Raw genomic sequence first — 13,391 nt, 5'->3', positions numbered from 1 at the left:
ATGAGGTCCACATGGCGACGCCTGAGGCCCTAAAATGGCTCGCAGATCTAGATGTCCCCCTCTGACCCCCCACCATACGAAAAAAAAAAAAAAAAAAAAAAAAAAAAAACTGCTGTAATGTCGCGCAATTTCAAGAAAATGCGTGCATGTCCGCCTGTGTGTGCGTATTTGAAAACAAAAGTTGATAAAGTGCATTGTCATCTACAACGAATCCATCTGACGATATTCAGCTCGATCGGATGTTGGGAAGTAGGTTAAGTAGGTAACACATTATTATTTTTTTCAATTGTAAGTTTGAAAAATGCTGTATGCTGGCAATGCATCTGTGTACATACTGTGTTTGCGTCAACTCTCGCTGCGATACCTTTATAAAACATCATTTAAATAATAATAATTGTACATTTTTACAGTCAGATATTATTTAGAAAATATTGTTAATCATTTTTGTACAGTGAATATAAAATTTCTAATCCTCTGAATTGTTTTTAAAAAATATATTAACAACTAGATATTATTTTTCAGAAATATATCTATGGTCTCCTATCGAGGAAAACTATTGTTCATAAAAAAATGAGGTCTATAGAAACAAATATATCAGTGTCAAGCAATACAACAAACATTTCAAAATTAATTAATATAAAATAACTAACGGACCCTACAATGCTTCGCTATTGCCAATGTCTTTCTCGGACGTCTCTAACTTCTTACACCATTCACTACTGTATACCTCAATGTTACCGTTAAAAAAATACATTATATCGGCTTTAATTCGACTCTGTATGTCAAAACGGTGAAGAGATATTGCGTGAAGTATTCCTCGAGCGTCCCCGACTTTTCCTACCATTCAAACCACTCTTTAAATACTCCTGTTACTAATAAAAACAAACATTGAAATTTTCAGCGATATCGCTCGACTACTTTTAGAGTTTTACGAGCACAAACATACGCAGGACGAATTTTTGTGCATTAACCTTTGGAACACCAGACCCTTTTTGAGGTAAAACAAAAATGGATTAAAAATGAACTGATTATCAAAAAATTCCAGCTAGGGCGAAATTCCAATGCCAGCAGTGCATGACCAGTTTGTCAGCGGGAAAGAAAATATTGTCACTGGTGTACGAACGGCTTTTCAGAGATTAAGTTCATAATATTATTCCCTCTGACTTTCACGATCGAGTGCTAGGACTAGATCATTTAGACGTCAGGAAAAATATTGCAACGGTGTTAGTTATTAACTGCTCAGAGAGGATGGTGAATTAACCCCTAAATATTATTACAAATAATTAATCTAATCTATTAAATTCTGTATATTTTCCCGTTTCATATTTTTTTAATACAAATTATAAATTCAATATTTCAATAAATTATACAATTAATTATGTTCTTCTTCATCGCTCATACTAAGCAGTACTCACTTTAACCTTTTTAAATAAATAATATTTTTGTACATTTTATACTTTTAGACATTGTATAATTTTAACATTTTATACTTGTTATTTTATACTTTTCTTCTAGTTGTTGTACTATTACATTTTATACTTTTCTTTCAGTTATTGTACTTTTACATTTTATACTTGTTACTTTTCTTCTAGTTGTTGTACTATTACATTTTATACTTTTCTTTCAGTTGTTGTACTTTTACATTTTATGCTTGTTACTTTATACTTTTGTTTGAGTTTTCGTACTTTCACTATTCTTACTTTTGTTGATGGCAACGTTATGCCGTATATATGAAAAAAAAAAAATATATTTAATTTTGCTAATATTGCGTTAACACTGCCATATTTATTTCAATACATCATTAATTTATTACTCTGCGTCGTTAATAACAAACATGACAAAGAAACACTCGGCATTCTGTCCTATAATATCAAGACTGACCTTCAGACACGGAAGTATTGTCAAAGCTGTGCCCCTGCAACTTTCTGCGCTGGGCTCGCTGGGCCGGCGTCTCCTGAGGCATCTTGGTCTCCTGCAGCTTGGCGTGGATGGACTGGTACGGAGCCGACTTGAAGGACTTCAGCTTTTTGCTGGGACTTGTCCTCTTACTGTCGGTGTCGTCACCGCCGATGACCCTAGAAAAAACATCATTTTTGGTGTGTTAATTTTTGGCACCCAACGTGGGGCAAACTATGATATGATGCAAAAAACAATCATTTTCGTTCTGTTTGTTATTGCCTTTAGGTACGTTATACAAGGTGTCCGGGTTGTCAACGTACACTAACTTCGGGAGGTTATCCTACATGCTTAGTATTAGTAGAAAAGATAAATATTTTTTGCGAAAGTTTTCATGAAAAAAATTACATCTTTTTACTTCTACCATCACGTAGAAGTTACCTCCGGAAAGACACCCTGCTTTCTCACAACATCAATTTCTAAGGACGGGTTGATTCAGAGAATTTAAACAATTCTTCAAAATTAAAACATCATTTTCAAGTTCTGTTATTATTTCTGTTCTGTCAAGTAACTGGCCTATAATGATATAATAACAGAACTTGAATAGGACTTTCACAGAACCCGAAAATGAATTTTCAAATTTGATGAATTATTCAAATTCTATGAAACAACCCATCATTAGTTCCAATGATCACTGTAAATTATCAATTCAGAGAATTCGTGAAAACTTGGAAATAAGATTTCTTAAAGATTCTAGCATACTTGTACGACACGATATGCAGAGTCCGTGAAAGAATGTAATTTTTATACGGATACAGCAATTTATTTATATTGATATTGCGCATGTACAGGCGCAAACAAATAATTCCTCTTAATATTTTGAAGCATAACTTGCAAAAAGTGCATTTTCATAAAATATTTACGGCATTTATGAACGCGTAGATTATGTTACGAACGCGTAGATTATGTTAGATTATGTTTTTTTTTTTTTTTTTTTTTTTTTTTTTTTTTATTGATACATTTTTTTTACAATATTTTATATTTCAATTTAGTAATGTTGGCCTCACTGGGTTGTTTACCCGTGCTGAGGCCCCCATGTTATAATTTAAGAATTTATACATTTAAAAAAAATAAAAGAAAAGAAAAACAACATTAAAATAAAGATAAATTTAAAATAAAAAATAAAGATTAAAAATTAAAATATAATTATAACACTAAAAGAAAAATATCAAAAGAGAATGTAAATCGGCATTTATAATGATATATGTGTTTGTGTGTGTTGTGTGTTTTATATTTTTTTTTTGTGTTGCGTGTATATGTTTTATTCTTTTATGTTATAGTATTTTGGTAATAATGTCTTTTTGTTCTTTAATCCATTTTTTTATTTTGTGTTTGAATTTATTTTTATTTTCCTCAATTTTTGTTTCAAGTGGAAGACTGTTGAATGCTTTAATAGCGTGGTATTTATGGTGTCTTTGTCCAAAGGTAGTGTTTACCGTCGGAGTTTTTATGTTTTCTTTGTACGCTTGTCTGACCGGTCTATTAGTGATATTTTGTGTTTGTTGGGGTTTGTTTTTTTGGTCGAAAATGTAGTTTAGTAGTGTTTTAACATATAATTGGCGTATATCAAGTACGTCACAGCTTTTAAATATTTGGTCTGTGTCGGTTAGTTTATGTTTTTTGAGTATTACCTTTAATATCGTTTTCTGTGCAATTTCTATTTGAGCGATAGCTGCGTTTGTCGCTCCTCCCCAAGCAATTATTCCATATTCTATTATTGATTGGCATAGTGCATAATATATTGTTTTCAATTGTTTTATTTTATATATGTTTCTTATGTTTAGGAAAATGTGTATTGTTCTGAGGAGTCTATTTGTGATTTGTTTGATGTGATGTGTCCATCTAAGATTATGGTCAATTAGGATTCCTAGATACTTTATTTGTTCTGTTTTTTCTAGAGGGGGGCAATCGCAGATGTTGGTGTTTATGCATTCGTGTATTTTTATGGTGTTTGTATTGTTTTTTGGCTGTCCTGTGTTAGTTATGCTGTACGTTGTGAATTTTGTTTTCGATATGTTTAGTGTGAGTGTATTTGAGTCCAACCATTTTTTCACTTGCGTGATTCCTAGATTCGCTATGTTATAAACCTTATTCCAATCCTTAGATTTAAATAATAAAACTGTGTCGTCTGCGTAACTAATTATTTCTCCATCTATTTCCATGCTGCAAAGTTCATTTATGTAAATTATGAAAAGAACGGGCCCTAGTATGCTTCCTTGTGGAACTCCGTGTGTAATCGGCAGTGGTTTGCTAGTATAGTTATTAATTTTGACTTGTTGTGTTCTGTCGCTCATGTAGCTTTTTAATAGTTGTAGTTCTTTGTCTTTGATACCCATATTTTCTAATTTTTTAAAAAGTGTTTTGTGGGATATTGAATCAAAGGCTTTAGCCAAATCTAAATATATCGCTATGCATTTAAACTCTTGATCTAAGTTGCTATGTATATAATCTATTGTACTTGCTAAAGCTTCTTTTGTGCTTCTTTTTTCTCTAAATCCATATTGTTTGTCCGAGATTAATTTGTTTTCTTCCAGGTATTTTATTATTTGGTTTTTTAATAGTCTTTCGAAAATCTTTGATAGAGAGTTTAACAAAGTAATTGGTCTATAGTTAGTTATTTCCATTTTATCTCCGGATTTATACATAGGGATTACCAGTCCTTTTTTAAGAGTATTAGGAAAGCAGGCATGTGTTATGCTAAGGTTGATTAGGTGTGTTATAGGTTTTAATATTTCATTTTTTATTATTTTAATGCAATCCGTTGTTATCTCATCTAATCCAGGAGCAATCTGGTTTTTTAATGTATTTATTATTTTGTTAATTTCCATTTCCGAACTTGTTTTTAATATAAATCTGTGTTGTGTTGGTTGGGTATCGATGTTTGATCTGTTTGTTTGTGTTAGTGTGTTTGTGCTGTGTTTTTTACGATTCGCTAAAACTTTCCCTATAGTTGCAAAAAAGTTATTTGCGTGGTTTGCCATCATTTCTATATTTGTTTTGGCATCTATTTTTTTCGAGTTAATATTTAGATGTTCGATAGTATTTTTTTGTTTGTATTTTTGTGTGTATGTAACTTCCTTTAATATTTTCCATATTTCCTTTGGGTAATTGTTTGCTTTTTTAAGTTTTTCTTTGTAGTACATCTCCTTAGCTACTCTAATAATTTTCGTGCATATGTTTCTATATCTTTTATAGTAATTAAGTGGTTCCATGTCATACGGTGTTTGTTTAGTTTGTTTGTGAATTTTGTCTCGTTTACGAATACAGTTTAATATTCCTTGTGTTATCCATAGTTTAATTTTTTTTTGCTTTGTGTGTAAGTTTTATATGTTTTACTGTAGTGTAATTATTTATTTCTTGCGTTAGCGTATTTGTAAATGTATTCCAGGCTTCCTCGACATTATCTATTTGGTATAATGTATTCCAGTTTATTTTTTGGAGTTTTTCTTTTAAGTTTGAGTAGTCAATTATTTTTTTTGTAAATATTTTATGTTGTTTCGAAGTAGTGTTTTCGGTGTCTATTGCTATCATATTCATGTAGTGATCAGTGATTGTGCTTTCAAGTACTACTGTTTTGGTTTTTAGTTTTGTCTTGATCATTATATGGTCTATGCAGCTTTTAGTGTTTTGTGTGACCCGTGTTGGGACCTTTATTATTGGCTCCAGTCCGTGTTGTGCTAGTATTGCTAGGTATTCTATGTTTTGTGGGTGTCCGTTTTGTAGAATGTTTATATTAAGATCTCCTATGATGATGATATTTTTGTATTTGTTGAGATCATTTAATGTATTGTTAAGATCAGTTAAGAAATTTGTGATGTTGTTTTTGGATGGAGATCTGTACATAGCTAGGATACATGTTTCTTTTCTATATGTAATTTGTATGCAGTTGGAGTCGATTATGTTTATTTCTTGAATGGTTGTGTTATTTTTATCACTGACGTATATAACTATACCATCATTTTGGTTTTTGTGTATTTTTGTATGGTGTGTATTATAGTTTTTGATTGTTTTTGGTATGTAGTTGTCATTCAACCAGCATTCTGTCAGTACAATGACATCAAAATTATTTTCAAGCTGTTGGAGGTATATAAAAAATTCATCAAAATTTTTATTGATCGATCTAATGTTTTGGTGTAATATATTGATTCTATGTTTTTCTTTTGTGAATTTGGTCCAGAGGTTAATATCATTTGTACTTTCACAGTAGTGTTGATTGTCCGAATCTATATATTCCATGTAATCTGCCATGTTGGTGTGTATTTGTGTAAGTATGTGATGTGAGGTTGTGTTAGATGTACAGTCGTGTTTATGTCAGTTTATTAGATATATCGTTTAGGTGTTTTATTTCCATAACCTTTGAGTCTTTGGATTTTCTGACGAGAATTTTTCCTGATTTTACCCAAACATATTTGTAGTCTTTTTCTTGGGCTCTTTTTCTGGTGTTCCAGTGCAGATTTTTGTAATATTGGGTTAATGCCGCATTAAGATAAACATATTTGGCTCCTTCTCCGTTGAATTTTTTTATCGGGTCACTGTGTTTGGATGCTAACATGGTTTGTGCTTTTGTGGTATCCTTAAAATTAATTGTTATTTTTGTTTGATCATTTGTTTTGTTTGTTGTGACTTTGTATGTATCCTCTGGGGACATCGTAACGCCTGCGAGTTCAGCGATCCGTGTAACAGCGTGGACTGGGGATATGTTGTCCTGTAATTTTAGGCCGTTTATCTCTATGGAGTTCAGCAGGGCTGCTTGTTCTATATCCGCCAGGTGGATTTCTACCGTAGATAATCTGATTTCTTTATCCGCTAGTTCCTCCTTGATTTTGTTGACGGTGTTTGGAATGTCCATGATTTGTTGAAGTTTTTGTAAAATGTCATCATATTTGTCATTGATGAAGTTCGTGAAGTTTTTTTTTTTTTTTTTTGTTATACCTTATGTTACGTTTACCCTAAATTGCTTACTCTCGTATTTCATATTGTGCGTTAGGCTACAGTTGTTTAAAAGCCATAATGAAAATCTAAAGAAGATTTCAATTAAAAAATCATTGATTGTTTTAATAATATCGTCTGTTTTCGCAAAGTATCAAAGCTTTCAATTCACTATACGTTTGATTTTCTTCTCAACCATGTGCAGATACTATCAAAATTACTTAGTAAATTTATTTACGGTACAGGTAAAGTTCTATGCGTGAAAGCATCATGATAATACTATAAATTGTGTGTCACTCACCTGTGATTAGTCGAGGCCAGCGACAGGGCAGAGAGAGACGACCTCCTGGAGACCTGGTACCACAGCTCCATCTGCTTGTTGTACAGCTCTGTCAGGTGATCTGGAGCCAGTTCGGTTCCCCAACCGCGGTACTGTGTTGGAAATGATCATGGATTGTGTAAATGACTTCTGGATGTCGCACTTAATGATTACACCCGGTACGACGAAAATAAAAAAATAAAAAAAACAATAAAAAAAAACCGAAACAAATCCCACGTAAAGATTAATTTTCCCCATATTGCAGCCAACAATAATATTATATAACAACCATTATTTAAAATCATGATGAAAGAGAAATAGGCCTTTTTGGCCCGGAGGTCTGTATGCCATTATTTCAAAAATTCTAAAAGTCATTGACTACAAATATTGTTTTTTGTGAGACTGCTTTGCTGAGAATGATTTTAAATAAAGAAACAAATAATCCTACAAAATTTGAATTCACCCCAATCTAATCGTTGAAATTGTAATCATAGAGAAAAGAGGACATGGGAGACGATTCTAGTTTTACTTAAGGATAAGGAATTGTCCTTGACCTTAAAATTAACGACTTTTTCGCCAACTGCGATTCAAAGGGAAGATTCCGGTTTTACAACAGTATAAGGAATTGTCCGTAACCTTAAAATTAACGACTTTAACGGAAGGGTAAGATTGCGGTTAACTTAAGCATAAGAAATTGTCCACAAAATTAAAATTATTTATGACTTTTACATTAACTGCGAATCCAATTCTCTCGGATGATTGAAAAAAAAATTGTTCATTTCAAGGTTAAGGACAAATCCTTATCTTTATGTACAACCGGAATCACTCCTCTGGGTGTTTTGACCTCTCGGTAAAGACATTGCCTTTTCAAAAATTTATAATATTATGTAGGTATCAAATTTCGGTCTACGGAAACAAAAGTGTTCTCAGGGCACAAAGCTGATTTTTTAGGTTTATGAGAACTCCGGTTTTTTGGGTGGGAGAAGTAAAAGTTTTGTACATTCAATTTTAGATTATTGGAACAAAAGTAATCGTAGGGCACAAAAAGCATTGTAAGGCACAATTAAAATGGGAACATTGATTTTATTTTCAAGGTAAAGATTATTAAGAAACCAGTTTTTCGTGATGCTGCGTGAATTACCTGAAATCTCCTGACAAATGCTAATGAGTAAACCATTAAAAATACCTCAAGTAAGGCTCCATTGAATAACTCATTGACATAGTAGAAATAACGAACGAACCATCGTCCATCATGTTATTTTATCAAATGGGTAGGCATAGGGGATAGAATCCCACCCAACATAAGTATTATATATATTCTATCTTTCCAACTTTTAACTCAACAACAACTTTACTCTGGATTTCTAGAGCAATGTTCAGGAGGTCTCCAAGTTATCTAAGAATTCTACACTCGCCAAGAAAATACCGAGTGTTTTTGGATTGTATACCTGCTCTACACTCTCGTTGAGACCACACGCGGGAGCCTTAACCCAAGAGTTAAAGAAAACGCGCTAAAATCGCTCACAGTTCCTCGCGTTTTTCTTTTTTGAAAGACAGAGGAAAGAAATAAATAGGGTAAAGAAAGAAGCAAGGTGTCTCATCGAGAGCGTCGAGCAGGGATGATATGAAGGTTGGTGGAACAGTGAACACTTGTTGAAGACTTGTTGGAGATGGTAGTGTGGTAATTACCTTGTATTCGCCGGCACGCTTGCGCAGGTCCAGCACCTCGCGGTACCATGAGTCGGCGTTCTTCATGCCCAGCGACTGTAGCCCGGCCGCCTGCAGAGCGTTGTCGCCCCTGTCTCTCGTAGTGGTGGCTCCGGCGGCCACCAGCGCGCCCTCGGGCTCGTGGGCCCCCTTGTCAGCCCCCTGGTCAGTCCCCTGGTCCGCCCCCTTGGCGGCCCTGCGTTTGGTAAACGTGCCTTTACTGGCCTCGTACACGTAATGCGAGAAAGGTCTAAATTTCTTTTTGTATTCGCTTTTGTTGTAGCCTTTGGAGGACTTAGCGGGTTCCCAGGGCTGCGGGTCGCCGCTGACTCCGCGCCTGATTGACGCGATGGCACTACGGAATGTGGTCTTTCTGGAACATTGCACACCATTGCCGCGTTAGCTTTCTGTTCAATCAATCAATCTATCCTTAATACCTAATTAGGCGTTTTACTGTGACTTAGGTCTATCGTCAATTTATTCGACTTATGTCAATCAATCGTCAAATTATAAGACTATATTTAAATTGTTTACTTTTCATCTTATTCTTGCTCTATTTCTGTTCGATTGTCATTGACGATGTTTATCATATCTTGGCTTATCTTTTGAATACTTTTTTTTTTAATTTGCTTCTCTTTGTTTTGAATACAATTAGTTTCCTTTTTGCAAACTTCGATAATGACTTCATTTTATTGTATTGTATGCCTCTCGGATATATTTTCAAAATGTTGGGGGGTTACGGCGAAGAATTTAACGGAAAGAAAATAAATTTGTTTGTATCTAGCTTGTCACAAAGAAAAATAATAGTTTGTAGGTTATCTGTTCGTATTTGAAGGTTAGCTTAACAAAAATAAAAATAATAATATAGGTACATACATAATACATATAATATTAAAATTAGAATATGATATAAATGGTTGTAAGACGAAAGATTCAAAAGAATTTAGAAATTATTGATTTCAATTATTGAAAGAGAAGCAGTATTGCAAATTTAAATATTAAAAAATGCTTAAACATTCTGCTTTGGGAAAATTACAATAATTATTCAATAGACAGATTAATTTACATAATACATTGGAAATGGTTATAATTAAGTGGGATTATTAAATTTCATTCAAATTTGAAATTGGTCGGTCATTCCCAAGTAAATATTATAGAAAACCCATGCTTTTTTTGGGAAAGCCAAGCACTCAGCCAATTGCTTGTAGATTCAGAAGATGAACGTTTTTGTGTTATTGTTCGGTAGCAACATTGAGAGAATTGTGTTGGATTGAAGAGTGACTTTGGTTACCACAAGACAAAACTTACAACTATGGAATAAATAAAAGATTGATGAAATATTGAAATAATGAAATATATTAGTTTCTAGACTTAAATAAATAAAATAATGAAAATTTGAAATAAACGACTGTACACAAGTGCGGATACAAAAACACCGATAAAATGAATCAAAACTATCATTCATGGGACTAGAGCACTAAACTGGACTATTATATTTTTTCGTTCTTTGGATCATGGCAATTTTTTTTTATATTGCGATTCGATTTTCTTTTGCTGTTCTGTCGACAGCCACCAAAAAGAAACTTAGACTTTTCTCTCGAGTTATGCTTTTTTTTCATTTCAAGACCAGAGAGCAGTGGATAAAACAGAAATTATGATATTTATGTACAAATGATTTGAAACACGCCTTCATTTCCTTTCGTGAAAAACGCAGCTGAAAGTTTAAGGATTTAAATGTGATTTGTTGGATAGTGTTACTTTGAATAAACGAGTTTCGTTTAATGGTTCTAGAAAGGAAATGAGCGCTCTTCAAGGATACCATGCATTGAATGCCAAATCCCAGCAATAAGAAGCAGAAAGATAATTTATTAATATAATCTACGATTTTGTTTTCTGAAAGTTAGCCAGTCATGCGGCTTCAAAGTGATTACTTTTGATATAATTAGTGTTCGATCTGAATAGATAATGATACAGTATTGAGGTGCTGATTAAATGAGATGATTATTCAAAACCACTTACCTTCAAAATTCAATCAGAAACAACTTTATAATTTTAAAATTTTATACAAAAATATTATTTAGCGTTTTCCTCACTTTGCACCATCCATTTCTCGCAGCGTTAAAAAGAAAGGGATTTTGCGAGGGGGCTGGCATTTAGTAGGCTGACCTAAAGTTCTAGCCGGTGGTCGATATCTGTCGGGTACGGTATGTAAGAATCTATTAACCTTATATACCGGGTTTTCCAATAAGAGGTGTTATTTTGAATAGCCCGCTATTTCGGTAGATGTTACTTTTGAATCTGTCATTTTTTAACATTTGACAAGTAGAAACTACGCCATTAATAAAAATGGAATGATACATGCTAAAATTCACTTGAGTGAATCAAATGCAAATCATCTTGAGTGATGAGGCCCATTTCCACCTCGGTGGCTTCGTCAACAAGCAAAATTGTCGCTTCTAGGGCTCGGAAAACCCAAGAGTTATTGTTGAAAAGCCTCTCTTTTCTCAACGTGTGACTGTTTGGTGCGGTTTATGGTCCGGCGGAGTCATTGGACTTTACTTTTTTGAAAATGAGGCTGGAGCAACAGTTACGGTGAATGGATTGCACTATCGAGAGATGATTAATATTTTTTTATGTCTGGAATTGGATGGTATTGATCTGGACAACGTTTACTTTCAACAAGAAGGCGCTACGTGCCACACGAGCAACGAAACCATTGATCTTTTATGATTGAATATCGAAATAACACCTCTTATCGGAAAACCTTATAGTATGTTAACCGAATTGTAGGAAAACTACAGCACTCAATTTGAATTTCTATTCGGTCCACTCAATACATCAATTAAATTAGCAAAATAAATAGCTGACGTCTACCCGGCGTTACTCGACTTTTCTCTGTTTTCTTTCTACCTTTCGAAATAAATTCTCTAAAAGATGGTGAAAACCGTATCAAAATCCGTTGCGTAGTTTAGAACAACTAAGTGTACAAACAGACGGATGCGGATAACGACTTTATTTTATACTATTTAGAGATTAGAGATATCAAGGAGGTATCATAAACGATTTTTTATCATAAAATTTAATTCATATTCAAAACCAAAATCGATCAGTTCGAACTCGTGGCTTTGCCACCAATGCCAACTGGGAGATTCTACCAATTTTTCATAAAATCTTCCAAACTATGATAATTGATGATAATTCACTGAAATCTAAAAATTATACTAGAAATAGACTAGAGGTACTTCAAGAAAATCATTATATGTTTTATACTATGTTAATAAGTGTAGAACCTAGGCAATAACTTACGACTTCTTAGAGAATGGGGAATTACCAAGCCTTTGTCAATCTTCTTTTCACCGTAATAAGTAATAAATTTTCCCGGCTTTCATTGCATTCTCGCAGACATTGCAATCAAGTTCTATGCAAGTCCATAGATGTTAAATTACTAAAATGTCACATGAAAGCTGGAGATGGCATTTTCGAAATTTTTGCCTAAACTTTTAGTGTATTTTATTTCAAAAAGAATTTAAAAGATTACAAATCAAAAATTTTGTTCACAAGAAATCTTAGAAATTAAATCGTTTTTTATACATTAACTCCACACAGGAGGCAAATAATTTCCATCAGGTTATCTTTGAGAAGGCTGTGTGGAATATCGCAATTTTTTTTCTAAAGTATAACAGAAAATGTTATTTAAAAAACTGAACTAAACGAACATTTTTTAAAAAAGAACTTGCCAACTTACGAAGAGTCGAAGATGGCTGGTAAAAAAAAATTGCTCATAAATCGGGCAAAAATACTTTTATTTTACAAAAGCGTTAACTGTAAGTTAATATTTAGGAATGTGATCAATTCTATTAGGGTTGCATGGTTAAATCAGAATTTTAAAATACGTAATTTTATTGCTATGGCATTCGACAAACTGATCCAAGATGTCGACTTTCACGAAATTCATGAAAGTGCAATTACCTCTAAAACTAAAGATTTTTTACTAAAGTCATGTTAAGTTATTCTGGTCTCTCGTAAGTCCCCCATAAGATAGTGTTACCACAATGGGACACCATGTGAGGATATCATTATATCTATTTGTTACACAAAAAAAAAGATAATAAAACACTTATTATTATTTTGTATATATTTATATAGATAGATAGAAGAAGATAGATATATGTTCTACCACCACCCTATTTGCAGTACATACAGTAGTACCAGGATTTCATTTCGTTAAAAAAGCACATTCATCTAAAAAGCTTCATTCAGTACAAAGCAGAAACTGCAATTGCAGTTCTTCGTACCGTGGACATAATTTTTGACACTGCAAATGCAGCGTTCCGACTCCTGGAGGTTAATACGTGAACACACAATATATCAAATTTATTAGATTATGACATAAGCGACTATAATAGGAAGTGACAGAACTGATAAGACAGACACCAAAAGCCAGTAAGCGATCAAATCTACAGTGTTGGTGGGTATGTTA

The 13,391-nt window shown here is 33.2% G+C and overlaps 1 protein-coding gene across 9 annotated transcripts in view; it reads right to left on the bottom strand.

Annotated features, from left to right (window-relative positions):
- LOC149409872 (uncharacterized) overlaps positions 1-13,391 on the bottom strand; it is a 188,642-nt gene that overhangs the window by 46,760 nt on the left and 128,491 nt on the right. For 8 of the 9 annotated variants that reach the window (XM_089649242.1, XM_089649243.1, XM_089649241.1 and 5 more), the window contains 3 exons: positions 8,894-9,284; positions 7,187-7,317; positions 1,882-2,075 (listed from right to left, as the gene is read on the bottom strand). In XM_089649242.1, coding sequence (XP_089505368.1) covers positions 1,882-2,075; positions 7,187-7,317; positions 8,894-9,284 — 716 coding nt within the window. The remainder of the gene's footprint in view (positions 1-1,881; positions 2,076-7,186; positions 7,318-8,893; positions 9,285-13,391) is intronic. The other variant, XM_089649249.1, reaches the window with a different exon arrangement.

The sequence above is a fragment of the Hesperophylax consimilis genome, chromosome 29 (genome assembly GCF_061612785.1).
Source record: "Hesperophylax consimilis isolate HC1 chromosome 29, BYU_Hcon_1.0, whole genome shotgun sequence".
NCBI classification, from domain to species: domain Eukaryota; kingdom Metazoa; phylum Arthropoda; class Insecta; order Trichoptera; family Limnephilidae; genus Hesperophylax; species Hesperophylax consimilis.
Note: the sequence above shows the minus strand (reverse complement) of the source record. Positions and strands in the feature narration are given on the sequence as shown.